At 52.0% G+C, this 27587-nt stretch overlaps 1 protein-coding gene across 1 annotated transcript; it reads right to left on the reverse strand.

The window, feature by feature from the left end:
• Nucleotides 1-663: 663 nt before the first annotated feature.
• Nucleotides 664-27235, reverse strand: LOC144947435 (E3 ubiquitin/ISG15 ligase TRIM25-like). The gene is made up of 6 exons (XM_078876681.1): nt 26663-27235; nt 26297-26392; nt 25261-25494; nt 24389-24411; nt 21869-21972; nt 664-1214 (listed from the first exon to the last, which is right to left on the reverse strand). The coding sequence occupies exons 1-6, from the start codon at nt 27233-27235 to the stop codon at nt 664-666; spliced, it is 1581 nt and encodes a 526-aa protein (XP_078732807.1).
• Between the last annotated feature and the right edge of the window lie 352 nt (nt 27236-27587).

Below are 27587 nucleotides of genomic sequence, written 5' to 3' on the forward strand. Positions count from 1 at the left end.
GGACGCCGCGCGTCACCCCGTAGCGTCACGTGACGCGTATTCCCAGAACGCCCGCGGTGGAACTCCGCACTCTCGGCGTTGAGCGCAGAGAGTGTGGAGAGTGTTCCCCGCCCTCCCCCACCAGTGCGCAAACCACTGCCATACCGCTCCACCCCACACAATGCACATGCCCATCTATACACTAAAGACAAAGATCCCCCGTGTAGCCTTAACATACTGTTGGGGTAAGTGCTGTTAGTAGCAGGTAGCAACTATGAAGGCCGGCATGGCATTCGAGGGGGTGGGTGGCCTGCACCACGCCTGACCAGCCTTTGTCTCCCCAATGGCGATGTTTACACATTACTCAAGGTACTAATTTGATGCTCAGTCGACTTAGAATCGGATAATCGTCACTGGTGTTGGTGAACCGGTCATGGGCCTCCCCTAGGTCGACTCAGCTTCGAGTGAGCAGCTGGAGCAGTGTGTAAACGTCACCACTGGGGAGACAAAGGCGGCCGGGCGTGGTGTTGGCCACCCACCCCCTCGAGTGCAGTGCCGGACGTCATTGGTGCTCGCTCACAGCACTTGCCCCAACAGTCTGTTAAGGCTGCATGGGGGATCTGTGTCTTTGTGTGCGTCAGTCTGTGCGTTGTGCCCTTTTCTCTGTGCTGCTCAAACTCCGTGCTATCGGGACGGACGACTCAGATCCAGAATCGTCACTGAGTTACCAACACCACCCACCCACAGTGCGGGGTAGAGCGGTTGACTAAACGAGTGGTGAATGGAGTGCAACAGCTCCATGGAGTCCGGGCGGTAAAACGACAGCAGCCCCGCCTCCCAGTGCAGATGACATCCGACTCTCCGGGGAGGATCCCTCACTGTCACTGAGGTCGCTACATCACCATGACACACTGAGCAGCTGTTGTTATTTTTACATAAAACCCAGGATGAGTCGTTCCTTCCCAGCTCACACTCTTTACCACCTCCTTTCCGTGCGATCGTCCCATATGCAACTCCAACCTCACAGATCCCCGCCACACCCCCCACGTCCACCTCCCAGTAGTGCTGACCCGACGCGAAGCTCTCCGAGCACAGGGCTTGGTAGAAGACATCAAAGCGGTGTGGGTGATCGGGTCGACCCTGGGAGACAGCGGTCCGCGTCATCGTCCTGAGATCCGAGGAAATCTGGAGGTTGTTGTAGGCCGAGTTTGGGTTCAGAGTCGGTGAGCGTCCGTCTGCAGTAATGATAATAACAGTAGCCGTGTAACAACAGCACAAATATAACAAAAGCACTCGTGCACTAACACGTACGTACAGTACAATAGCTCAATTCATAATGAGCATTTTATACAATGTAATGCGTAGCTATCGGTGTAATGACATGTAACGGGCACTTTGTCAATCCACTGCTGGACGAGGGCTTCCCTATACCGTGCGGGTTGCGGGGGATATTTGACCATACTTCACCACGCGGTCACCGCACGTTGGTGAAGGCAGGCGGCGCGGCTGGCGAGAGCACAGAAGTACAGTACAGCAGTTCGTTTGTCTGCCCCGCCATTTGCTGCCCCGCCACGTAGCCCCGCAGCCTATAGCACCTTCTACGCAGGGTGGTGGCCGCCCGTGCGAGCTCTCCCCAGGCCCAACCCATGCGGGGCTTTCCGAGGTACGAGGAGGTGGGGTGCACTGCGGGCGATTTGGGGAGAATCTCTAATTGCGATTTTTCTGACAGATATTGCGATTGCTCTTTGATTTGCTATTATATTTTTTAAGTCAAGCTTCAGTTCAATATTTACTGTGTAATAGATTTAAACCACGTGATGGAGCATTACCACATTAAACCATCAAAATATGAACTGCTCTATATACGCTAATGCAAGGATGAGAACTTAAGATATTTGAATTGCTTCCAAAATGTATTTATTAATATGTTTAAATTGAAATAGAACGATCAAACATAGAGCAATTGTTAAATTAAATAAAGTGATGATAAGACAAATTGAAACAATTCCAATAAGAAAATAATAGGACTTTTCAAATCGTTAAAAATCGCAGCCTTTGCGATTTGATAATCGCATTGTTTCAAATTTCGATTTGAAATCTATTAATCGTTCAGCCCTACTGTGTGGTAGTGCCCGTGGGAGGCAGTGGATCGCAGCAGCAGAGTGGATATCAACACCGCCGGAGCGTCGCTGTGTGTGTACAACAAACACAAACATCTCCCGTGTGTCACTTTTCACAGGCTGTAGGGGCAAGTGGTGTTGGTGAGCACCTGTGAAGGCTGGCAAGGCACACGAGGTGGGTGGGGTTGACCAACACCACGCCCGGCCGCCTTTGTCTCCCCTGTGGTGACGTTTACACACCACACCAGCTGCTCACTCGAGGCTGAGTCGACCCAGGGGAGGCTAATGACCGTTTCAGATGCTCCACTACTGTGGTGATGTACACTCGTGTTTGATGGTGTAGTTATCTATACTCGTGTGTGTGTGAGATAGTGTAGTGATGTACACTCGTGTGTGTGTGTGTGTGATAGTGTAGTGATGTACACTGTGTGTGTGATAGTGTATTGATGTACACTGTGTGTGTGTGATAGTGTAGTGATGTACACTCGTGTGTGTGTGATAGTGTAGTGATGTACACTCGTGTATGTGTGTGATAGTGTATTGATGTACACTTTTGTATATATAGGCCTTTTTTCAAAAAATTATATTGAGAATAATTCTGCCGAATATTTATTTTTAAGTAAAAAAGGGTGAGGCACAACCCACCCTCACACAGCAGCCTACCCTTCACACTCGGGACCAGGCAGCCGGAGATAAGCCATAAAAGGTAATAAAAAACCCAAAAACAAAAGAGAAAAGGGGGAAGATTGCGAATGAGATTCTGTGGAAATCGCTACATGGCTTCAAAGACCGCCACAAAGCACGTGTAATAAAAGATGTTGACGACACACAGCTTAGTCTCCATCTCTCTTTTATTCTTTGTTATGCCGCTCACACTCCGCTGGTCCCAACAGTGGACCGGCTGTTCCTCTTGCGCACCCCGCGCGCCCTTCCCGTCAGTCGCACTCCTCCCTGCTCCCGCACACCGTTGGCTGAGAGTGTGCTTGGAGTCGTCTCCAGCCACGTGGCTGATGGCGCAGGAGACCTCCCATGATCCAACGTGGTCCCACTCCGTGACTACGCCAACTGACCCCGAGCCTCTTTCGGATCTCCCTTATATTCCCCTCCCCACGTCATCCTGTCTCCACCTTCCACCACGCCCTTTCCGAACCTTCCAGATTATGCCCTTCACTTAGCGCCCCCCCCCAGCTCCGCCCTTAGGCTCCGCCCCTGATCTTCCGGGCCTCCGATTGGACCGGAAGTGGGCGGCGGACCTTCCCATACGCCCACATTACTGGGCCCTGCCCCCAATACTCCGGGCCGTCTGATTGGCCCAGAGCTGAGCGGCGAAACCTCGCTTATGCATTACATCACCCCCCCCCCCCCCCCCCCGGTGTAAAAGACCAGCCGTCCCGGCTGAATCAGGACCAGACATAATGCGAGCGACAGAGTTACTGCAACGAACACGAACAGACGGAACAGAACAATACAATAATAACAACAACGATCAACCTAAGGGAAGGGATTTGGATCTAGTATGGAACGTCGGCCCATCCCTCACAAGAGCCGGTGCCCTCGCAGACTGCAATCTGGACGTGGTTGGAAGAGCGGCGGAACCAGAATCTTCCGCCGATGGTGGAGGCCCGTTCGTCACAGAAACATGTGCATCAGGGATCATAAGAGCGGCGGGATCATCACACTTCGCCGCAGGCGGAGGCTCGTCCACCACAGGATCCCGTGCATCAGAGAGGGTGGGAACCAGAGCTCCTTCCGACTGCAACCTCGGCGGGAGTTGAAAAGCGACGGAATCAAGATCTTCCATCGCTGGTGGAGGCCCGTCCGGTGCAGAATCCCTCGTCTCTGATAAGATCACTGGCGGCACGCCTACAGGAGGCACGACAGGCGCGCTTGAAGGTTGAACAAGCAAGGGTGGTGGTGCGTCGGACGCATCAGACACTGGCAAGGCAACTTTAGGAGATGACGCATCGACACGAGGGGCTACGTAGGGCTTCAATTGGGGCGTGTGGACATACCAACGGCGCGACCCCACCCGGACGTGTGCGGACTGGGGACTAGGAACATCAATCAATACCACCGGACCTTGCCAGGGCTTGTATAATTGAGGGGAGGTCCCTACCGGCACCTGTGGGCAGTGGAGCCAGGCCAGGTCCCCCACACGCCAAGGCGATGCACGATGGGAGCGCCGGGCACACCGTTCGTTCCGGGCCTGGGTCTTGGCTGTAGCCAATCGGGCTGCATCCCGCGCTTCCGTAACGCGACGAACGGAGTCGCGAATATACTCGGGAAGGGTTTTCTCAGGACCTTTCGCAGGCATGTCGAACTGTACATCAACAGGCGGCACATTCTCGCAGCCGTACATTAAAAAGAAGGGCGAATACCCCGTGGACGCATGCGGTGCCATCCGGTAAGCAGAGAGTACTCCAGGAATATGCAAATCTCAATCGGCCTGCTTCTCGCTAACCGTATGGCAGAGCATGGCCGACAGGGTCCGGTTCAACCGCTCAACCATCCCATCCGTTTGTGGATGGTACGGCGAAGTCCGGACCTTCTTAGTGCCCAAAGCGTCGCACACGCCCCGCAACAGTTTGGATGAAAAGTTGTGCCCCTGGTCCGTGAGCAATCGTTCTGGCGCCCCCTTGTCCATCACGTATCCGTATAAAAATGCATCCGTGATGGACGACGCCGACTGGTCGGGCAAGGGCCAAGCCACCCCGACCAACAAGAACTTGTTCCCCCGAGCGGACGAAGGAAAGAATATCCAATGCCACCAACTCATTAACCCACATCACTTTAATCGATTGCAATGGAGGAACATAAGGCTGTTTTAAGTGGTTTCCGACGAGCACATTCGGAGCATGTTCGATTGTGTCCGACGACGTCAGTCATCATTCCGTTCCAAAAATAATCACATTGCAACATCAACAAGGTCTTTTGCACACCGAGATGCAACAACTTTTCAGCGTGCAGGACCTAAACCAATTCATACCGCAACAACAATGGAACGACCAGGCGCCAACGGCCCCGCAAATCATCCCTCCACACAAGCAATCCGTCCCGGAGAGCCGCCCCAGGCACCCCATCCGACGACGGGCACCCCTTAGACTTGCTTGCCTGACCCTGAAAAGCTGCAAGCGAATCATCCAACAATTGTTCGCGGACCCAAATGGAAAGCAGCAAGTTTAAAACCCAATCAGCCGGCTCAGGACAGGTCGAGTCCGCGGACTTATCCACTGCGGACATGACAGGCCGAAGTGGCTGAGGGGGCCGCGTGCACCGATTTGTGCCCGAGGCACACGCGCAGGCGGAATCATGCGGCAGTCGAGAGAGCGCGTCCGCGTTACCTTGATGAGAACCCTTATGGTACTGAATGTCAAATGAGAACTCCTGTAAAGTTTCCAACCATCGCGACAGCTGGCCCGAGGGCTGGTCGACTTTCAAAGAGTATTGCAATGCCGCATGGTCCGTGTGCACAATGAACTTCCTGCCGTATAGGTAAGGCCAATATTGGCGAACAAAATGAACAATAACCAATAATTCTCGATGGGTGATGCAATAGCGGGTCTCTGTCGAAGAGAGAACGTGGCTCCCGTATGCTACAACGCGTTCGACGCCGCCCTTACACTGACATAGGACAGCACCAATACCCGTATCACTGGCGTCTGTATCCAAAATAAAAGGCAAAGAAAAATCAGGGTAATCCAGCGTCGGTGCTGACGCCAATCGATCACGTAGGCCGCGAAACGCCTTTTCCTCCTCCGGGCCCCATTTTAACCTCTGATTTTTCGTCGTTAGGAGGTGGAGCGGCCTAGCGATCGAAGCAAAATTTATCACAAATCGGCGGTAATAGGATGCAAACCCAACAAATCGACGTACGTTCCCCACTGAGGTAGGAGTCAGCCAATCCCGAACGCACACCGTTTTGTCCAGGTCCGTGGCCACTCCATCCGAGCTGACAATGTGACCCAAATAGCGCACGTAATGTTGCAAGAGGTGGCACTTTTTGGGCTTAAATTTCAAATTTGCGGAACGCATCCTAGCAAAAACGGCCTCCAATCACTGAAGGTGTTCCTCGAACGTGCGGCTAAACACAATGACGTCGTCCAAATATATCAGGCACGTGTCCCATTGGAGCCCGGTCAACACCAGTTCCATCAACCGTTGGAATGTAGCGGGAGTGGCATTCAATCCTATTGGGAGACCATTAAACTGAAAGAGCCCCTGAGGCGGACGGAAAGCCGTTTTTTCCCTCGACGACTCGTCAAGGGGGAGCTGCCAGAACCCAGAGGAAAGATCGAGGGTCGAAAAAAATCTCGCCCCAGACAAGGCATCGAGGGAATCATCCATACGCGGCAGGAGGTACGCGTCCGCTACAGATACCTTATTCAGCCTCCGGAAATCAACGCAAAAGCGAAGGCTACCATCCTTTTTTTTCACAAGAACAACCGGAGCACCCCATGGACTATTGGATGGAGAGATGATGTCAGCGGCCAGCATGTCGTCCTGTTGTATCTATGCCCCTTCATCAAAAATTTATATTAAGAATAATTCTGCCAATAATACTTTTTTTTAATAGACACGGGGGAAACTTGGTAGCAAACATAGGAAAAGAAAAAAAAACCTGTTTCCACGCTTCCACGGGCAGATGCACGCGCACCTCGCTTCAAAATGCCATAAAGCATGAAAGAGACAGACATAAAATGTCACAATACCTCCCCGAATTGCACACCAGAGGAAAAGGGGGGGGGGGGTAATTTCAAGAGGGTGTTAAGACAATAACCACACTTCAAAAGCTCCCCCTCACAATACAAGCAATAGGCGCCACGAGACATATATAATTATTTTTTTATAACGGCAAAAAAGTTCAAATTGGCAACCGGGAAGCAAACAGACGGGTTTTGAGCTATATTAGTTAAACAAAGTTACCAACTTAGCCATGAAGATGTAGTGGTGGTATTGACGTGCGCCGACTGTGACAGTGATGGATCACGGGGCGGCGCGGGGTGCGGGGTTGGGCACGCGTTGTGGGCGTGGTGTGGACGCGCGCGCCGGGAGTGACAGATGACGAGGCGGCGCGGAGTGAGTGGTGAGGCACGATGAGATGTGGGAAAAGAGGATCGTAGCCAGCACCCGGCGATTGGTCGAATAAGTGGGTGCTCGCAGCGACGTCCGCAGGTGGGGTATAAAGGGGGACGCGCGAGAGCACTCGGGGAGAGTTACCCAGTTGAAGACCCGAAGACGGAGCTGAAGACCTAGTGAAGCCGAGTAGCTCAGTGGCGTTAGTCGCCGAGTAGCTAAGTGGATGTTGGTCATCCGAGTAGCTCAGTGGCGTTAGTCGCCGAGTAGCTAAGTGGATGTTGGTCATCCGAGTAGCTCAGTGGGCGTTAGTCGCCAAGTAGCTAAGTGGGTGTTTGTCACCCGAGTACTAAGTGGATGTTGGTCATCCGAGTAGCTCAGTGGCGTTAGTCGCCAAGTAGCTAAGAGGATGTTGGTCATCCGAGTAGCTCAGTGGGCGTTAGTCGCCAAGTAGCTAAGAGGGTGTTTGTCACCCGAGTACTAAGTGGATGTTGGTCATCCGAGTAACCCAGTGGGCGTTAGTCGCCAAGTAGCTAAGTGGGTGTTTGTCACCCGAGTACTAAGTGGATGTGGGTCATCCGAGTAGCTCAGTGGGCGTTAGTCGCCAAGTAGCTCAGTGGGTGTTTGTCACCCGAGATGCAAAGTAGGTGTTAGTCACCTGTAACCAAGTTTGATAAAATAAAGAGTGTGTTACCCGTGAAGTCGTCTCCCGTGGAGTTACTACATTACAACTGGCGTCAGAAGTAAACCTGTCTTCAAGAAGTATGGACACAAGGAAGACTACCCGTACCCACGAGCGAGGTCGGGATGACGACGGCGTACCGGGGACACCGACCTCGGGAGTAGAGGACGAGCAGTTGCCGCCGATGCAGCACTTCGCGGTGATGGCCGACGCTCCGCTTGCCTCCGACACCAGCCTCCAAGACGCACACTCCCGGTTGGCGGAGTTGCTGCTCGCCGCTGCTGCAATCTTGGCCGAGATCTCCGTTCCAGCGGCCGAGAAAACGGCTGCGGGGTTGGAGGAAGGAGCGAGGCTGGCGGGATCCCGCCAAAAGGCGCTTCGCGCCGAAAGTCTGGAAGTTCCCGCCGTTTTTGAGGGGCCGCCATTGATTGGCGGGAAAGACGGACGCCACGTGGCCGGACACCTCCGCGCAGCGCAGCCCACGTCATCAGCGCGCGCCGGAGCCCTCCATTTTGCGCCTGACAACCGAGCCGACATTTTACACAACTCCAGCGGAGCGCGGGAAAATCTCTCCGACGTCGACGACGATCGGGTCCTCCAGCAAAGATTGCCCGCGCTGTCGGCGTTCAAGGCGGATGGGGGCGACTGGGGAGCCTTCCAACGAAGGTTCCTCGCTCATCAGGAGATGTCGGGGTGGTCCGACACCACTGCCCTGCGTGCGTTGCCAGCGATGCTTGACGACGACGCGCTTGCAGCCTTCACATCTGCTGCAAGGTCGTCCCGCTCTACGCTCCAGGCCGCACTACACCTGATGGCGAAGGTGTTCGGGCCGCCCTCCACGTGTCGCCACCAGTTCTACGATCGGCGGAAGGTGGCTGGGGAAACGACGCTAGCCTACCGCACGGCACTGCTCGCCTTGGCGGACGCGGCTTTTCCCCGCATGGATAAGGAGGGGAAGGACGCCATGGTGACGGAGCAGCTGCTGGTGTTGGCCCACGAGTTGGGGGTCCCCATCAACGTGGCAGACGAGATGGAGATCTGCTCCCTGGCGATCGCCACGAGCATTCACACGTACGAGGTCCTCAAACGCAGGCCGGGGGTCGTCTGCAATTCGGCGGGGAACGCGGTACTGGCAGCCACGATCGCCGAGCCTCAGCCAGCTGCGGTGCAGGAGCAGGCCTTCGCTGCATCGCGTCCGGGGGAGTGGAGAATGGGAGGTCGTTCGCCCACACGTTCGCCCCGCAAGCTGGAGCAACCGAAACCTACGACGTCCGTCGTCTGCTACAACTGCGGCCTTCGGGGTCACGTCGCAGCGGGTGCCGGGCCCCGCGTCCGCGCGCCGCAGGACCACGTCGGGACGACGACCAGGGCCACAAGTCATCCCAACAAAACCCGGCAAGTCGCGGCACCTCACACGTTCGGTCCACAAACACGGCACATTCGGGTCGCCGCTTCGCGGTGGGGGGTTCGCGGCTGGGTGCCGGGGGTTCAATTCGGCGAGGGGGGTCCGTACGCGGCCCGCAAGCAGTCGAGTGGTCCGAATTGGCCCACAGGATCGTGGCTGCGTCAGCCGGGTCGTCCGTGGTAACGGGGTTCATTGACGGGGTTGAGGTCCGGGTGCTTGTTGACACGGGTGCGTCGGCCACCATCATCTCGGACCTTATTTATAACATTCTTCCCGTCCAAAGTAGACCCCTTCTGCCAGTAGACGTGCCATTTTATGCGGCGAATGGGGGATCCCTGGGGATCATCGGCCAGATTCGGGCGACTATTTGCATTGGGGACATTAAATTAGCGGGCCCTATTTTTGTATCATCATCGCTGGCCGTTCCCTGTTTGCTAGGTACGGACTTTTTGTCAAAAATGCCCATCAAAATTCTTATTGATCAGGCCTGCATAGAGCTTCCGTCAGGTCGGCGGGTTGCCTTCTTGTCGAGCCCTATCAAAGTGCGCACGGTTTGTGCGACGGTGCAGGCGCTGGCGACTCACACTGTACGGGTACCCCCGGGATCGCAAATGTTAGTACCCCTTCGGTTCAGGAAGCCACTCGAGGTGGGTGCGGAGGCACAGGGGGTGCTGTTGGGGCCGTCAAACAGAGCCAGTAAGGGCCTCGACTTAGCGGTTGCTCAAACCGTGGTGAGAGGGGACAGTGAGCCGTTCGTAATGGTCCTGAATACGGGGTCGCGGCCGGCCGTAATTGCGCAGGGAACGGTGCTGGCTCACGCCGCGCCGCTGCCCGTTGAGGAACGGCTCGTGGCTCAAGCAGATTTTACTGTCGAGTCGCATCCTCAAAGTGATGAGGGGACTGAGTGGTTGGACTCGCTGTGTGCGGGTTCTGCTAACTTGTCCGGGGTGCAATTGGGAGCATTGAGGGGTTTGCTCATCGAGTTTGCTGACGTGTTCAGCAAACATAAGTACGATATCGGCTGCACTGACCTGTTGCGCCACCACATAGCTACAGGGGACGCGGCCCCTATTCGTCAGAATCCCTTCCGGCTCAGCCCGGCCGAGAAGGAACATGTGCAATCGGCGGTTAATGATATGTTGGCGGCCGATATCATTTCGCCCTCTTCTAGTCCGTGGGGTGCTCCTATTGTCCTAGTAAAGAAACAGGACGGGTCCTTGCGGTTATGTGTCGATTTCCGCCGCTTAAACAAAATCTCGATGGCGGATGCGTATCCGCTCCCCAGGATGGATGAGTCGCTGGATGCCTTGGCGGGAGCGCAGTTTTTTTCCACACTCGATCTGCTTTCTGGATTTTGGCAATTGCCACTCGATAACGAGTCAAAACCTAAAACTGCTTTCCGGACACCTGGGGGCCTATTTGAATTCAACCGTTTGCCCATGGGCTTACATTCCGCTCCCGCCACGTTCCAGAGACTCATGGAATTGGTTTTGTCGGGCCTCCAATGGGATACCTGTTTGATTTATCTTGACGATATTATCGTCTTTAGTCGGACTTTCGAGGAGCACCTCCAGCGACTGAGAGCGGTGTTCCTCAGGATGCGTTCCGCTAAGCTTAAATTTAAACCGGCTAAATGTTTTCTGCTTCGGGAATCGGTCAGGTATTTGGGCCATATTGTGAGTCGTTCAGGGATCTCGACGGACCCTGCTAAGACGCATTGCGTCAGCTCATGGCCAACGCCAACCTCGGTCACGGAGGTTCGTAGTTTCATTGGTTTTGCCTCCTATTACCGTCGTTTTGTCAAGCAATTTGCCACCATAGCCAAGCCCCTGCACGCTTTGACGGCTAAGGGTGTGAGGTTTCACTGGGGGGCAGAGGAGGAGGATGCGTTCTGCTCCCTCCGTGACGCTTTGGTGCAGGCTCCCCCCTTGTGTTACCCCGATTTCACACAACCGTTTTTGCTTGACACGGACGCCAGCAATACGGGTATCGGGGGGGTGCTCTCACAGTTGGTCGGGGGGGTTGAACGGGTGGTCGCCTACGGTAGTAGGGTTCTTTCCCCCGCAGAACAACGCTATTGCGTAACTCGTCGTGAATTGTTAGCCATTGTGGTTTTTACACAGCAATTCAGGCCGTATCTTTACGGCCGTCATTTTACGGTCCGGACGGACCATGCGGCTCTACAATACGCTATGCGCGTGGCACAGCCATCGGGCCAATTGTCCCGATGGTTGGAGGTCCTTCAAGACTACCAATTCACGACGATTTACCGCAAGGGGCTGCGGCACTCAAACGCGGACGCCTTGTCGCGGTTGCCGCCGTGCACGGACTGCACATGTTTGTTGGGATCAGCGCGGTGCAAACCCCCGGTCGCCGGCACCCCGGGAGTTGCGCTCGCCGCCACTGGCACCCCGGGAGAGGACGCCCCCACGGGGAGGGATTCGCTGTTGTCGTTGCCCCTCATTGAGTGGGGCCGCCTCCAGATGTCCGACAGCTCCCTACTTACGCTGCGTCGGAAAGTTGGCGCTCCCGAAGAAGGGGAGGCGCGGGTCGGTTCCTGGGTGTGCAGACAGGGCCTTTTGATGAGGTGGGACAACATGTCCCGGCGTCACGTGCTCGTTGTGCCTGTTGCTATGCGGGGTAGGGTTGTTCTGGCAGCTCATGAACGGCTCATGCATCTGGGTTTTCACAAAACGCTCGCCCTAATCCAGCGAGACTATTATTGGCCGGGGATGGGTAACGACGTGGCGAATATTCTTAAGGGATGCGTAGGGTGCGCCAAGAGGAAACCGCCACCATTTGCAGCTAATCCACCGCTGAAATCCATTCAGGTTTCGCGTATAAACGAATTGGTAGCGTTGGACATCTTGGGGCCCTTTCCGGTTACACCAAGGGGAAATAGGTTCCTGCTGGTTGGCGTGGAATACTTCACCCGATGGCCTATGGCATGGCCGCTTGCCAACCAGTCGGCTGCGGCGGTGGTGGACGCCTTTGTCCAGGGTTATGTGTTGGACAAGGGCGCCCCCGAACGCTTGCTGACGGATCAAGGGAAGAATTTTTCGAGCGTTTTGTTGCGCGAGGTGTGTGACCTGTTGGGTACAAAGAAAGTGCGTACTTCCCCCTACCACCCGCAGACTGACGGGATGGTTGAGCGTCTGAACAGGACGATTACGTCTATGTTGTGCCAGCAGGTCTGCGACGATCAGGTTGATTGGGACTTACAGGTGCCGGGGGTACTCGCGGCCTATCGAATGGCCCCTCATGCGGCGACGGGGTTTTCCCCATTTTTTCTTATGTATGGGCGGGAGGCCGATCCGGCCATGGACGTCCAACTGGGGATTTCCCAGCCACGTGCAAAATCTAAATTGGCAGACCACATCAAATTTAATATCGCCAAATTGACTGAAGCGCGCGAGGCGGCAAGGTTGAATTCGCGGTCGCGGCAAATTGCAAACGAGAAATTGCATGAGCGGAGGGTGCATACGCATGATTGGAAACCAGGCGATAAGGCCTGGCTGCATTGTCCACATGCACCGTTGGCTACGTCCCCCAAGTTGTTGAGACCTTGGAGGGGACCGGTGGAAATTGTGCGGGTTGCACGACCCCAGAGTATACAGATTAAATGGGGGAAACGCCGTTGGTATGTGCACCCCTCCCGACTGAAGCCCTATGCGGCACCGTGTGACCCCGTTCTGTGCCGTGATGACCGGGCGTGTGATGTGACCGTCGACTCGGGGAGGGAGGTGTCGCAGGCTGCTCCTCACGTGTCTCCACCTGACCCACCCCCAGGTGCCTCGGGCTTGACGGCTGCTGACCGTCGAGAGCCTGAACCCCGGGGCACGCACGAGTCCTCGATGCCTGGCCGATGTCTTCCTGAACCGCCGGCACCACCGGACGTTCAACCGCGTCTGGTGCCGTACGACGGACCGGCAAGGCGGACTCGGGCTAGGTCTCAACAATTTTCATGAGGACGGTTTTTTTGTGCTCTACACCGAGCTCGCCCGGTGTTCCCCTCTGCCGGGGTAATGTCCCGTTGTAGGGACGCTCGGAAGAAAAGGGGACACTGCACGAGTCGAAAGAAAAAAAAAAAAATTTCCATTTATTTTTTTGTATACACATTGCTATTGTCACTCGCCGGTTTGTATATATTGTTCTGTTGTCGCGGTGGCATTGGTTGAGGGTTGCGGATGGTGGTGTTCGCGTCGTGTTGTGTTGTTAGCTTAGTTGTTGTTCTTGTTGTTGTGTTGTGTTACGGGGCACACAGGGAGGGTTTGTAATTTTTGTAGCAGCCGGGGCGGCTGCGAGCTATGTGGTAGGGGGTGATGTAGTGGTGGTATTGACGTGCGCCGACTGTGACAGTGATGGATCACGGGGCGGCGCGGGGTGCGGGGTTGGGCACGCGTTGTGGGCGTGGTGTGGACGCGCGCGCCGGGAGTGACAGATGACGAGGCGGCGCGGAGTGAGTGGTGAGGCACGATGAGATGTGGGAAAAGAGGATCGTAGCCAGCACCCGGCGATTGGTCGAATAAGTGGGTGCTCACAGCGACGTCCGCAGGTGGGGTATAAAGGGGGACGCGCGAGAGCACTCGGGGAGAGTTACCCAGTTGAAGACCCGAAGACGGAGCTGAAGACCTAGTGAAGCCGAGTAGCTCAGTGGCGTTAGTCGCCGAGTAGCTAAGTGGATGTTGGTCATCCGAGTAGCTCAGTGGCGTTAGTCGCCGAGTAGCTAAGTGGATGTTGGTCATCCGAGTAGCTCAGTGGGCGTTAGTCGCCAAGTAGCTAAGTGGGTGTTTGTCACCCGAGTACTAAGTGGATGTTGGTCATCCGAGTAGCTCAGTGGCGTTAGTCGCCAAGTAGCTAAGAGGATGTTGGTCATCCGAGTAGCTCAGTGGGCGTTAGTCGCCAAGTAGCTAAGAGGGTGTTTGTCACCCGAGTACTAAGTGGATGTTGGTCATCCGAGTAACCCAGTGGGCGTTAGTCGCCAAGTAGCTAAGTGGGTGTTTGTCACCCGAGTACTAAGTGGATGTGGGTCATCCGAGTAGCTCAGTGGGCGTTAGTCGCCAAGTAGCTCAGTGGGTGTTTGTCACCCGAGATGCAAAGTAGGTGTTAGTCACCTGTAACCAAGTTTGATAAAATAAAGAGTGTGTTACCCGTGAAGTCGTCTCCCGTGGAGTTACTACATTACAAAGATAAGGCAAACATTATCAATCCTCACTCCAATGGAAAACCAGACGACAGTCTGCACCAGGGGGTCGTGAGTCCTCATTTGTGAATTCAATACTGATATTATTTACCTTTAATAATTTTCTACGCGGCCTGACCAAAGCATCAAAGAATAATTATGGCAGTCAGGGTTGCTCCTAAGCCAAAAACAAATTCCCTAGCCCCGGGATATCAGATAAAATAATAACAGGCTAAGTCACAAATCGTGAATAAACACAAAGCAAATAAGTATGAAATTAGAGAGGATCTCCTAGGAGAGTTAAGGGCGGAGAAGTCTATCATAATTAACCAACATGCAACACTCCAGGGAAAGGGGGCTCACAGCCGTCTTTGTCTTCCCGAGAGGAACGGCCACAAAGCAGGCACTAACAAAGCATGGAAATGGCCCTCATAAAAGTTTCATGGCGAGCGGGTAAAGGCCCACGGGCAACGGCTCGAGAAAGGAATTCAACAGATGCCTCTATAAAAAAAAAACACACGCGCAAGTACGGCTGCAGGACTGCAGTGTGCTCCAACGAAGGAGCCCGACCGTCTTTGTCTTCCCGCAGCACGGACAGCAAGATTTGCGCACACGAGCAAATATCATCTCCCCGTAAAGAAATCAAACCACGATAGAAATACCGTGAACACGGCTACCACATACCTTGAATCACTTACAATCAAATTACAATAATACTATAATAGTAAAGTGAGTCTCATTAACTTCCAAACCAAAAACGAACAATGCCAGAGCAAGGTAAGGGATTATATAACTCGTTTAACGCGTAGGCTTTCACGACCAGTATTATTCATAATCCAAACCCAAAACGTTGATTATGATTTTGCAATCTCGGTGCGAATGCGAATCGTCAGTCTGGTTTAGTTTGATGACTCATATGTAACGCCGTTTCGCGAGGAAACCCCCCCCCCACCCTCTTTCCAGAATTATTACGGACAGCTGCTTCTTTGAAAAACTTTATTCCTCCAATAAATTGCACACACGGACACACACACGGACGCAGATGTGTCCGCGCACACAAACAAAAAATAATTATATGGTTCCGGCCTTTTGAACAACTAAAAAAAAAACAGAGTGGATTTTCCCGATTATAAGCCTAGGCAAATCCCGTAAACGATATACCACCGGGGGTATACCACCGGGGGTCAGCGTCGCACCTCGTCTCGCCACCCAGCAATGAAGGAGCTCTCTCGTCATCCAGAATGGCGATGTTCGCGGAGTAGCGACATGCATTGACAAGCTGAGGTCTGCACCACCTAAGAAGAATTGCTATACTGAGCCGCCGAGCTGACGGAGATTCCAGTTATCATTCTGGAGCCAACGAAGACATCCAACGTCCACCCAGCAACGAACGAAAGCATCGTTCATCGCCAGAGCGACAACCAGCAAGCAACCTGGAGAAAAGGCGGAAATCGCCAAGCGTCGACCAAGCCTGATCGAACGGCCGTGAGGAAGAGGACAGTGCCATCGAAGGCGCCGTGTGTTTAATACGCACACACAGATCGGCCAGCACCAACGAGAACCGACTCGTCATCCAGCCGTGGAGAGAGAGAGTGTCAGAGCCTGCCGAACGAGCCGCCGTGCCGTCAGAGCTACAGAGAACGTTGCCGCGCCGTCAGAGCTACAGAGAACGGCACCGCGCCATCAGAGTCACAGAGTACGGGTGCCTGCGCCGAGGGCCGCCAAGCGCCGCCAATTGCCGCCAGGCACCACCCCGCGACCAAGCCTCTCCGCGAACCGCAGCGGGCCGACGCCGCTCATCTCCCAGCGGAGAAAGTCGCAGCTGCAACCCGCACGGGGAGAGGAAATCTCCGAGTCGGTCGTATCACCTCTCCCACTCACAAACTCAAGGAAGCACATACACACACACACACACATCTACGTTCCCCGGGGCATGCAAGAATTTATCCAAGAGACAATCCACCTCTCTCACAATGGGACCAACCCTAGACAATCATCAGAAGACTAATTATAAAGTTTGAACACCAGCTGGCCATGAGGAATCATGGCCCTCTGAGTAATTAAGAATCCGTCGGTAATAAAAGTGTGAAGTTTTTCTTGCCTTTTCATTTTCGTTTCTCTTATCGCATAAACGACCAATAAATTCGTCGATGCAAACTAAAACTCTCGAAATCCTCATTGCGAATCGACACGTTTACAGAGAGAGAATATCATGTCAAACCTGTTTCGTTGTCATAGAGTCTCGCCGAAGAATGAATTAAAGCAGAGCCAGATACGCTCTCCCACGAACACACGCACCCACCCACTATTGTCAAACATTTCGTTAACAAATATAATCTTGCCGATGAATCTATTAACGTATACTTTTGCCTTTGCATGTTAGAGTGTCATAGGTTTGTTTAGAATAAAAATTTGCTTAAAACAGAAGTATGACGACTGTTTCTTTCCAAGTCCATGCAAAACTGTCTTATTCATAAGAACTGTAACCTGCGTTGAGATAAGAATTTGGAGACCTAACTTAACATAAACACACTACGATATTCAGTAAATGTTTAATCAAAGATAATCGTTTTATCCTGATTGATACAACTCTGGATGATACAACTCTGGATAACATACATTAACATAATTTATGCGATTTACGCATTTTTCAACATTTCATTAATTTTTATTATTTTTATCAAAATTTCATAATCCGACATATACAACAGTCCACAGCAACGGAAACATGATCCCTCTCCGAAGGGCTTAACCGGTGCAGATTAATATGTATGGGGTTAGCTTCCCTGGTATCAATGTGATGGGAAAGCAGTGAGGTGCGCCCCAGGTCGAAATAATTTTTGCTATACACATCAGAATATTTGGACAACAGCGCGCGGAGCGCGGACTTCTGGTGTGTAGTCAGGGATGTGTTCTTCTGACACAACTCGGCGATCCATCAATCGTCCGACGATCCTGAAGCTGTAACCCCCGCTGCAAGACCTTGCCGATCAGCCTCAGCATGGGCCGTGAGCGCGGTAGTAGCATGGGCTAAAACCGTGCCGGCCGCCACCAAGACATTTTCTGCACCCCCGTTCAGAACTTGTAAAAATGGAGGTTGACCCGGCCGAACAACTGTCTGAGGTGCAACCAGCGCTAGGCCGCCGGTAGCAGTGTTGGACGGCGACAGCAGCACGCCCGCCGTCCCGTCAACACCAGGCACGGGCTTACGATAGCGCAGGGGAACGAGCATTTGCGATCCCGGAGGAATATCAACAGAGACGTCGGCCAACATCTGCACCGGAAGGTCCGGGGCGGAACGGGCCCATGGTGACGGCAAAAAGAAAACCTTACATCCTGCTGGCAACTCAATGCAACCCTGATCCACCAGAATTTGTATTGGCATCTTAGCAAGGAAATCGGTACCCAGTAGGCAAGGCACAGCGAGGGACCTGGAAATCAACACCGTCCCCGAAGTTGATATGTCCCCAATGGAAATGTGCGTTTTACCTGCCCACAATGCCCATACTACCCCCGTTAGCAGCAATACATGCATCGAACGCCGGACGTACCCGCAACGCAGGAATGGACAGAAGATGAAAAATTACATCCGAGATGATAGTGGCCGACGCGCGCGAATCTACCAAAATCCGCACGTCCACCCCTTGAATAGAGCCCGGCACGGTAGAGGACCCCGTCGCGACCGCAACCACTCGACGAGCTAATTTCCGCCATTGTGTTACCGTATGAGGCGACTCGACGACGGACCCCCCAGTAGTACAGGCCTCCGAATCACACGCATGCAATGATGAATGAAGTGACAGGCCTTGCCGGGTGTCCGATGCATACCGACTTGCCTGACAAGGGTCACCGCCTGACGTCGACGGCGTGTCCTCCGCGGGGACTCCGGACGAGAAGGTGGACAAGGTCGACCCCGACAGTGGCGCGCGAAGTGGCCGAGTTGGCCGCATCGATAGCACGCCATGTCGGCCCGCTGGCTGGCCCCCACGACGTCCCGGCAAGGTGCCGACGAGGGCACTGAGCGTGCCATCGTTCCCTTCCGTGGAACCCACTGGCCCACCGCAGCAGTGAGGTCGCCAGGCCCCGCATCATCCGGAGTGAGGACGACCCGCGACGGTGCCCATCCTATGGGTTTCCCATCAACGGCAGGATCGCCCGTACAGGCGGCCATCTGCGCCCAGCGGCGCAAGTTAAACTGTGCATCGAGGCACTTGGCCGCCAATCGGGAGGATAGCGGCTCATGGCCACGCACGGGCATCGGGATGGCAAGGTCTTTGGACAGCTCCAATATTTTCCCGAGTATCAATGGCTCCAGCAAATCGGGCTTAGTGTCAGGGTACGCGGCCATGGCCAGCGCAATCAGAGCGCCACGGTAGGCAACGGGCGATTCCTCCGGCGCACGTTGGCGTTGGACGAATCTACGGTGAGCGTCGGATGGAAGCTCGTATGCCTCCACCATCTCCTCGAAAGCCCCCCGCAGTGTCGCCTTCTTCTCAGCCAGAATGGAGCGGAAGAATTTTAAGGATGCATCATCAAGGAGCGACGGCAGGGCCTCCAACGCCTCCTCCTCCGTCCACCTGAAGGAGCGGACGGCCGAATCAAAGCGCCAAGCAAACGCGCTCCAGTCCCCGCCAGCGCAGAATTCTTTTATAGACGGTAAGCGATGGCTGCGACCCCCACCGCCGCTTCCACCAGACGTAGCTGCACCACGCTGCATAGACAAAATGGCGGCCTCCCGCTGTTCATTCGCGGCCACGCCAAAGATGGCGGCGCCCTGCCACGTTTCGGCGATGGCGGGAAGCCTTGCAGAGGCCACAATGGTGGAAGGCTCGGGCCCTCCCGAAGTCTCCCCATCTAGCGGCCCGCCGCGTGCTAGTCCAGGGGCCATTGCCGGTGGGACCAGGGTCACCAAATTCAGCAAAACAGCCCGCAGTTAACCAATTTGCTCTGCCACACGCCGCCAGCCTTCCTCGGCTCCCGAAGACGAAGGTGGCCCGGCTGCAGCGATGACGTCTTGCACCCCAGCAAAGTCGCCCATTGCCGTCCTTTCCGTGCCTTCCATGCGCGGGGCCGCCACTTCTTGAGTAAGATCGTCATTGTCATCAGAAGAAGGTGCGGGTTGATTTTTTTTTTTGAGATGCTTAGACATCACAAACCGCATTGACTCCAATGTAATAAATGATGTTGACGACACACAGCATGGTCTCCATCTCTCTTTGATTCTTTGTTATGCCGCTCACACTCCGCTGGTCCCGACAGTGGACCGGCTGTTCCTCTTGCACGCCCCGCGCACCCTTCCCGTCAGTCGCACTCCTCCCTGCTCCCGCACATCGTTGGCTGAGGGTGTGCTTGGAGTCGTCTCCAGCCACGTGGCTGATGGCGCAGGAGACCTCCCATGACCCAACGTGGTCCCACTCCGTGACTACGCCAACTGACCCCGAGCCTCTTCCGGATCTCCCTTATATTCCCTTCCCCACGTCATCCTGTCTCCACCTTCCACCACGCCCTTTCCGAACTTTCCAAATTACGCCCTTCACTTAGCGCCCCCCGGCTCCGCCCTTAGGCTCCGCCCCTGATCTTCCGGGCATCCGATTGGACCGAAGGTGGGCGGCGGACCTTCCCATATGCCCACATTACTGGGACCCGCCCCCAATACTCCGGACCGTCTGATTGGCCCAGAGCTGAGCGGCGAAACTTCGCTTACGCTTGCATTACATATTCATGTGTAGGTGTATTGATACATGTTCAATAGTAATTTACCTTTCTGCCGTTGTAGTGATTTACATTGTCAACCAAGGTTAAACCTTGGTCTTGCTGTCTAACAAACATCTGAATGTTAATGCAGAATCCTAAGGGTGCCTTTGATGCTGAGAGCTTCAGAGTTTAACACAGAACCCTAAGAATCCTAACTGTGTCTGAGTGTGTATCATGCTGCCTCAAGTACCAATAAATGAATCCTAAACATATCAGCCATAGTGTCTGTGTAAAACACTCACATGCAGAATAGCAACAGCATCCTCATTCAGTAATACACACGTGTAGGGTGAATAGACCTCATGTAATAATCATTTACACTCGTGTGTGTGTGCTGTATGTTAGCGTAGAGGTATTGCAATACAAGGGCTATAGTAATGTATCTGTATGTTTGTACAGTGATACACATGGTCAGCCACAGTGATAGCCCAGTCTAGCTCTGTGAGCCTCGAGTATTAACATTGAACCCCAATAATCCTTACTGTGCCTTAGCAGGGATATAGCAGCTTCAAGCATTATGAATGAATGAGAATCATTAGGCTGTCTTATTCTGGTTATGAGCCTACAACATTAACAATGAACCATATGCATCACAACGGTGATGCAGTATGGCTCGAGTCTGATGATGACATCCATCACAGAGAAGACTTATAGTCATTGATTCATCTGCTACAATGGTTACTTTGGCCAACATCATCCTCACTGGATAATACTCGCGTGTAATATCACTGGAGCTCATGTAATAGTGAAATACCCTAGTGTGTGTGCTATATATTATCGTCTAATGAATACATTATAGTCGTAATGTTTATGTTTGCACGTACAGTGATTGATAGACAAGGTTGACCATGGTTATGCCTTAGTCTGGCTCTGTGAGCATTAGCCATTAACTGGGGAACCTAAGAATTCTAAAAGTGCTTTAGTTTGACTATGTGCATCAAACTGGACGTATGCTCCTTCGGTATTAACAATCAACCATACGATTCCTAAACGTACCTTGATCTCGTTCTAAAAGCCATAGTCTTTATCATTGAACCGTAAAAATCCTACAGGCAGCCTTTGTGTCTGCAGTGGTGATTGTTTACAAGACGTCCTAGGTACTTATTAAGGCTGAGTGGACCTAAGAGAGCTCCAAAATTGGTTCTTAATCCACTCACCACTGATGTTAGCCATGACCGTGAATAGCCTGTTGGTGGCTATGTTTGTATCTCAGTGCACAAACCATCCCATTTTCACTGGACATCCGTACTTACTCTCGCTCATCCATACACGTATACACCTCCGATTAGCACAGTTGGTGTGAAAGAAGTTCAATATATACTATTACAAAGACACGATACCCCCGTATATCCTCAACAGACTTTTGGGGAAAGTGCTGTTAGTAAGCACCTATGACGGCCCACACGGTACAATGAGTGGCCTTTGTCTCCCTAGTGGTGATGTTTACACACTGCACCAGGTACTCATTTGAGGCCGAGTGGACCTACGGGAGGTCCAGGACCGGTTCAGATAACCCATCACTGGTGTTGGCCTTGAGCGGGAATCACACTCAGGACGCCAGTTTCGTAGTGCAGCGCACTAACCACTATACTACCGCTTTGCAACGTACATTTACAAGCACAATTGCATGCACAATAACAGATGCACACATGGCAAGAGTCCGTGGAACTCACACATGAATGCCAGCAGGTTGACCACAGCTCCCTGCAGGGTGCTGATCGAGGCGATGTCTTTTTTCCTGGGAGATGAGGGTGGAGATCCCTTCTGAGCGTCTCTCCTGTGAGACCAGAACCAAAAGTGACTCCCACAGCCCGTGTCTTACACAGCACCAACACACACAGCATCATTACACATCATCATCACTCACAGCAGTATCACACAGCCCGTGTCTTACCCAGCATCATCTTATGAAAAATAAGAATAGGTTTTGCCTTTTCTTCCAAAAAACTAGGTGCTCTGATGTTCAAACACCAAATGGATACCTTTTGTAAGGAATCACATCTTCATTAACCACACGTAATTGTGGTGAACATGCAAGCAAACATTGTCTGATAATTATATTTGATGCAATTCCTTTGAAAATGATTGGCTAGAACAGAGACAGCCTTCTTTATGGCCTAGTCTCACCAGTGTCAGACCAGAGAACGCCAAAAGGCGAACAGTGAACATGTTTGTTTGCAGGTTCATCACAATAAAGTGTGGTTTAATGCAGGCTTGAGTCCTTGCCAAAGGTATCTATTGCTGTTTGAACATCTTAACATCTGTTTTATTGCCAGAAAGGGTAAAACCTATTCTTATTTCTGGATTTGAAGCTTTCGTGACTGCAAGGAATCATCTTCTTAGGTTTTTTCGATAAAGTCACGTAGAAAGTAAAATAAAAACAAAAATCACGACGTTTCGGAGGCAACACAAGTCTCCGTCATCAGGTGGGACCGTCACAGCAAGATTAGCTGTATCAAGTGAGGCAATGATTCAAGATGTAATCCCTTAAAAGCGAGTTGAGGGGGGAGGGAGAGGGAGGGGGAGCTCATCAGACTATGGTAGCCAATGAAAGGAACGTATCGGGAGGGAGGGGGGGCGAGGCCAAAAGGGGTGGGCGATGTACGTGGAAGCGCTTGTGCGCAAGCGGCCAATTACTGCACACGCCAACACAATGGAGCGATTGTGCGCAAGCGGCCAGCCACTGCAACCGCCAACACAATGGGCAGAGAGGAGGAGGGGAGGTCTAATACACATGATAGACAAAAGCACGAAAATGATGATGGGTACAAACTTAGGGGGAGCTCATCAGACTATGGTAGCCAATGAATGGAACGTATCGGGAGGGAGGGGGGGCGGGGGGGGCGAGGCCAAAAGGGTGAGCGACGGACGTGGAAGCGCTTGTGCGCAAGCGGCCAATTACTGCACACGCCAACACAATGGACAGAGAGGGGGAGGGGGGTCTGATACACATGCTAGACAAAAGAACGAAAATGCCCATGTTTATACCAATGCTGGCTGAACAATGAAGAGAGTACTGTTAAAAATAACTGGGGATGTTAACACTCGGTAAAGTACAGTAAAATAGTGCCTGTCAGATAAGATGGTCCAAAAAATTGTGATTAAGTCTTTTTTGCGTGGTTGATAACATCTTTCCAATGATTATTAAGTTTGTACCCATCATCACGGTTGAAATATACAAACACAGACATAATTTCAACCGTGATGATGGGTACAAACTTAGCGCTTCCACGTCCATCGCCCACCCCTTTTGGCCTCGCCCCCCCTCCCTCCCGATACGTTCCTTTCATTGGCTACCATAGTCTGATGAGCTCCCCCCTCCCTCTCCCTCCCCCCTCAACTCGCTTTTAAGGGATTACATCTTGAATCATTGCCTCACTTGATACAGCTAATCTTGCTGTGACGGTCCCACCTGATGACGGAGACTTGTGTTGCCTCCGAAACGTCGTGATTTTTGTTTTTATTTTATTTTACTTTCTACGTGACTTTACCGAAAAAACCTAAGAAGACTATTCTTATTTTTCATACTATTGTAGTGACATAGAATTGTTCACATAGCATAGCGCTGGCTGCTGGCAGGGAAGGGGATCTGCAGCTTAAAGCAGCCCTGACTGACAGCAGGTCACGTCATTGACCAGAGCAGGATGTAGGGGAAGGGTCACGAAAGGGACACATCGAGAACCTGCTAGTAGGTTCCAGAAGAGGGGCGTGGCCGGGGCGGAGCCAGGCCACGCTGACAGTATGAGAGGGGCCCCGGGAGGGGACCTAGGGGCTGTTGTTTGGAGTGTAATACAGTCGTGCTGCTGCTGGAGTCTTCATCTTCGTCTCTGTCTTCACCATCTCGGTGTCGCCAGTCAGGCAGTCTACTAGCTGTCCTGACTGGGAATCATAGTTACCATGTGTGAACTGTTAAGACCGTTTAATAAATAGAGTGCATCCTACTCTTAGTTTCTCTGAGTCGGTCACTACACTATGATACAGGCAAAAAGGTTCCATAATACAGTATCACCTCACACAGCATCATACCACACATCATCATCACGCACAACATCACACAGCATCAACATATACCATCACTCACAGGATCATACCACACATCATCATCATTACACACATCATCATCATCACGCAGCCCATGTCCCACACACGGCGTCACCCCATGTGTTAATTTGTGTGACTTCATGAGTCCATACCGGTTTGTCTCCTTTAGGTGAACCTGCAGGAGTCAGACACAGGGGGTGTGAGTCAGTTCACCTCCAGCCACGTTAACCACATGGTGATTGGTAGACGCGATGAGCTGGGCTGCGCTCAGCCATTCGCATATTCCAGTGTTGTTGGTTGTAAACAAGAAAAGCCGTGGAGTCGTTCACACTCGATGGTTTTCATCAGCAAGGTGTGGCCTCTCAAACCGTTGCCACTCGGTACCCAATGTCACATGAAGAGGCGTCCGCAGCACTTTATGTCGATTTGCAGTGATTGTGAACCAACATTCAAAATAAGTACGCACTGTGAGGGTGAATTACACCCAGAGAATCGCGTTAACAGAGTCGATAGTTTAACAGGGTGAACATTTTTTGAAGCAGACAATCTCCACATTGGTCTCATCAGCAGTCAGTGCTGAAAAACAAAGCCCCCTGTATTTCTTGAAGTTAAAAGCACTTCTAGTTTCAGCATGACAGATGGTTGGTCTACATTTGGTGAAATCAATAATTAAAATGTGGTGTGAAGAAGTCTCAATCTGTTGTACATTACAGGACCATGCGGTTACAATTTTAAATGCCAACATCTGCAGACATTACCAACGGATTTACTCGAGGGATTTGCGTGTTAATCGTTTATTTATGAATTAGAATTTCAACAGTAACTTATATTTTTATCAGAATATACAAATCCACGTCAGTGGACTTGTTTCCTCATTTAATTTCAGAATGCATGGGCTATACATTGTATTGGCAATGCAAGATGCTTTATCCTTGCGTTGAGTTACATCGCATGTGCCATGTTTAAAAAAAGCAACCAATATACGCGAACTGGGGCACTTGCCCTGGCTCCGTGAGCGCTCTACCTGCAGGAATGTGAGCGAGTCCCTCTCCTCCTGCAGAGCGCGCAGGCGCGTAGCTGCTGCCTGGAGGTCGCTGATCTCACGCTCGTAATGAGCGATGTTCTCCTTGATCTGGGACAGCAGCTCACGCCCCTTCACGTCCACGCGATCCAGAGCTGCCTTCTCGTCTTCATCCAGCGTCGCCCTCATACGGGTGAACTCGCCTGAGATGCGAGCCTTGGTCTGCACCATGAAATCCTGCAAGGGGGCATGCGATAGATTATATCAATTCATATACCATGCTGTGAAGACCAAAGTCATGTATGTGACTTCACCGATGGGATGTGTACATTTTTTCTCATTATATTTATAGAGGCAGAAATATGATGGAGACGTTTTATCTGCTTATATGTTTTTGTAACTAATATTCTCAACGTTTTTTGTGTAAATTATGTCCTGCATTACAATGGATACTTCTGTATGCGAATGCACAAACAGGCTCATAGCAATATCGTTGAAGACATATCACAAGTAGATACATTTACGTAATTATACTTTCCAATAAAATGTACGTCACTAAGATGTAATCACGTTTACATCACTATTCGTGAAAAATATATTTAAAATGTTTGAAAGTCAGACTCTATGTTATGTCTGCTTGATAGTTGGGTGCGTCTCATGAGAGCAAAATTGTTTTTGCGTGTTTATTCTAGCCTTTAACAGCTGATTCATTTTCATTGCATCTTAACTCGTTTAATTCCTAGTTATAATTCAATGCAGTCGTTGCTCCATATTGTGTTATTTTCTCTCTCATTGCAAGTCATTCGAGTTAACCTGTGAAGTGCTGTGCAGTCTCACGAGATATGAACTTTTTTTTACATATATACACGTTTAATGTGTTTTCTCACTTATATTTCAAGCACCCATAGCCATAATTATGCAATATCCTGCACAGTTATTACACACTGACTCAAGACTATCAAAGTTTACTTGAATCTACGGAGTTGTCCTCACAAGGAGAGAGTCACAGACTCCACGCAGGGTGGAGGTAACAGGGTACCTGCACGGCCTTGCGAGTGGCCTTCATCCGTCCCACGGACGTCTCTGCCTTCTTCATCTTCTCCTCCACCGCTCGCGTCTCCGCTCTGACTCCATTCTGTAAGAGACGAGGCCCCAAAGGAGACTCAACTTCCTATGCGGCTCCCTCTCAGCCCCACTCCACACGGAGCCCTCCACAGTGATCGTTCTATAACTGCCCACCAGAAAAGAGTCCACGGAAGTCAGCATGAAAGAAAAAAAGAGCGTGGAGAGAGAATCATTCCACCATTATGGTTTTGATTTAATTAAATGTCGTAGCACTTCATGGGCTCAGGTCATGGTATTGTTCGCTCCTGAGTGACTCCAACTCAACCCACGCGGGCCTCACCTTCCGTATCTGATGCTCATCCTCCAGTGTGATGAACTTATGACCCGTGTGGTCTCGTGCGATTGTGCAATCCCTGCAAACGAGGCTGAGATCTTGCTTGCAGTATAACTTGAGCTCCTCGTTGTGCCTCTTGCACTTGCGTTCTTCAGGGTTCACGTCTGGTGAAACCAGGACTTGATCTTTAAACTTCGTATTTTCCAGGTGAGGCACGAGGTGTTCCCTGCAAAAGGACGTCTCACACCTGAGGCAGGTCTTCACTGCAAGCGTCTTGCCTTTTGGGCAGTTGTCACAGAAAACAACACCAGCAGCAGCAATAGCAGCCATGGTCTCAGTCACTCGCAGCTGCTCTATGAGGTTGGCGATTGTCACGTTCCTGGTCAGCTGGGGTCGTCGAGGGAAGGTCTTGCGGCACTGCGGGCAGCAGTAGGAGTCTGTCTCCTTCCAGGCATCCTCCAGGCACTGGAGGCAAAACGAATGGCCGCAGCTCAGCGTGGAGGGGCAGTCAAACGTGTCCAGGCAGATGGAGCAGATCAACTCACGGTCCATGTTCTCAGAGGTAGCTGCACTTGACATTACCCGAGGATGCATCCAAAGTAGTTTCTTCGTGTGGCTCAGAGAATATATTTCAACAAAACTATTTATCTTTACAATACCGTGAGATGTTGATGACTATTGACGAGGTGTGTTCTGTTCAGGAGACGCCGTGTGAGCAGCTCAACCCGCGGAGACGAACAACGAAATGAATTTGACTTCACCTGCAGTTAAGTTATAAATATCTCGAGAGACGCCCTGTAATGTTCCACAAGGCTGCCGGGCTCACTTGTGTAGACGTGGCGTTACAGTCACGCACTGTGTTAGCTCAAACTGCGTTTTGTGTTTAGTTTGTTGTCCTTCCCCTGCACTTCCGATTAGCATTGTTGTCTAA

The sequence above is a fragment of the Lampetra fluviatilis genome, chromosome 45, assembly GCF_964198595.1.
Source record: "Lampetra fluviatilis chromosome 45, kcLamFluv1.1, whole genome shotgun sequence".
Classification (NCBI taxonomy): domain Eukaryota; kingdom Metazoa; phylum Chordata; class Hyperoartia; order Petromyzontiformes; family Petromyzontidae; genus Lampetra; species Lampetra fluviatilis.

Bases quoted from the DNA above. Each gene is read 5' to 3' on its own strand.
- LOC144947435 (XM_078876681.1), bottom strand. From the start codon at position 27,235: ATGTCAAGTGCAGCTACCTCTGAGAACATGGACCGTGAGTTGATCTGC. The intron at 21,973-24,388 runs GTATGGACTCAT...CTGGTCTCACAG, and splicing joins CACCTAAAGGAGACAAACCG to GAGAGACGCTCAGAAGGGAT. The intron at 1,215-21,868 runs GTGAGTTCCACG...TCATTACTGCAG, and splicing joins CAACCTGCTGGCATTCATGT to ACGGACGCTCACCGACTCTG.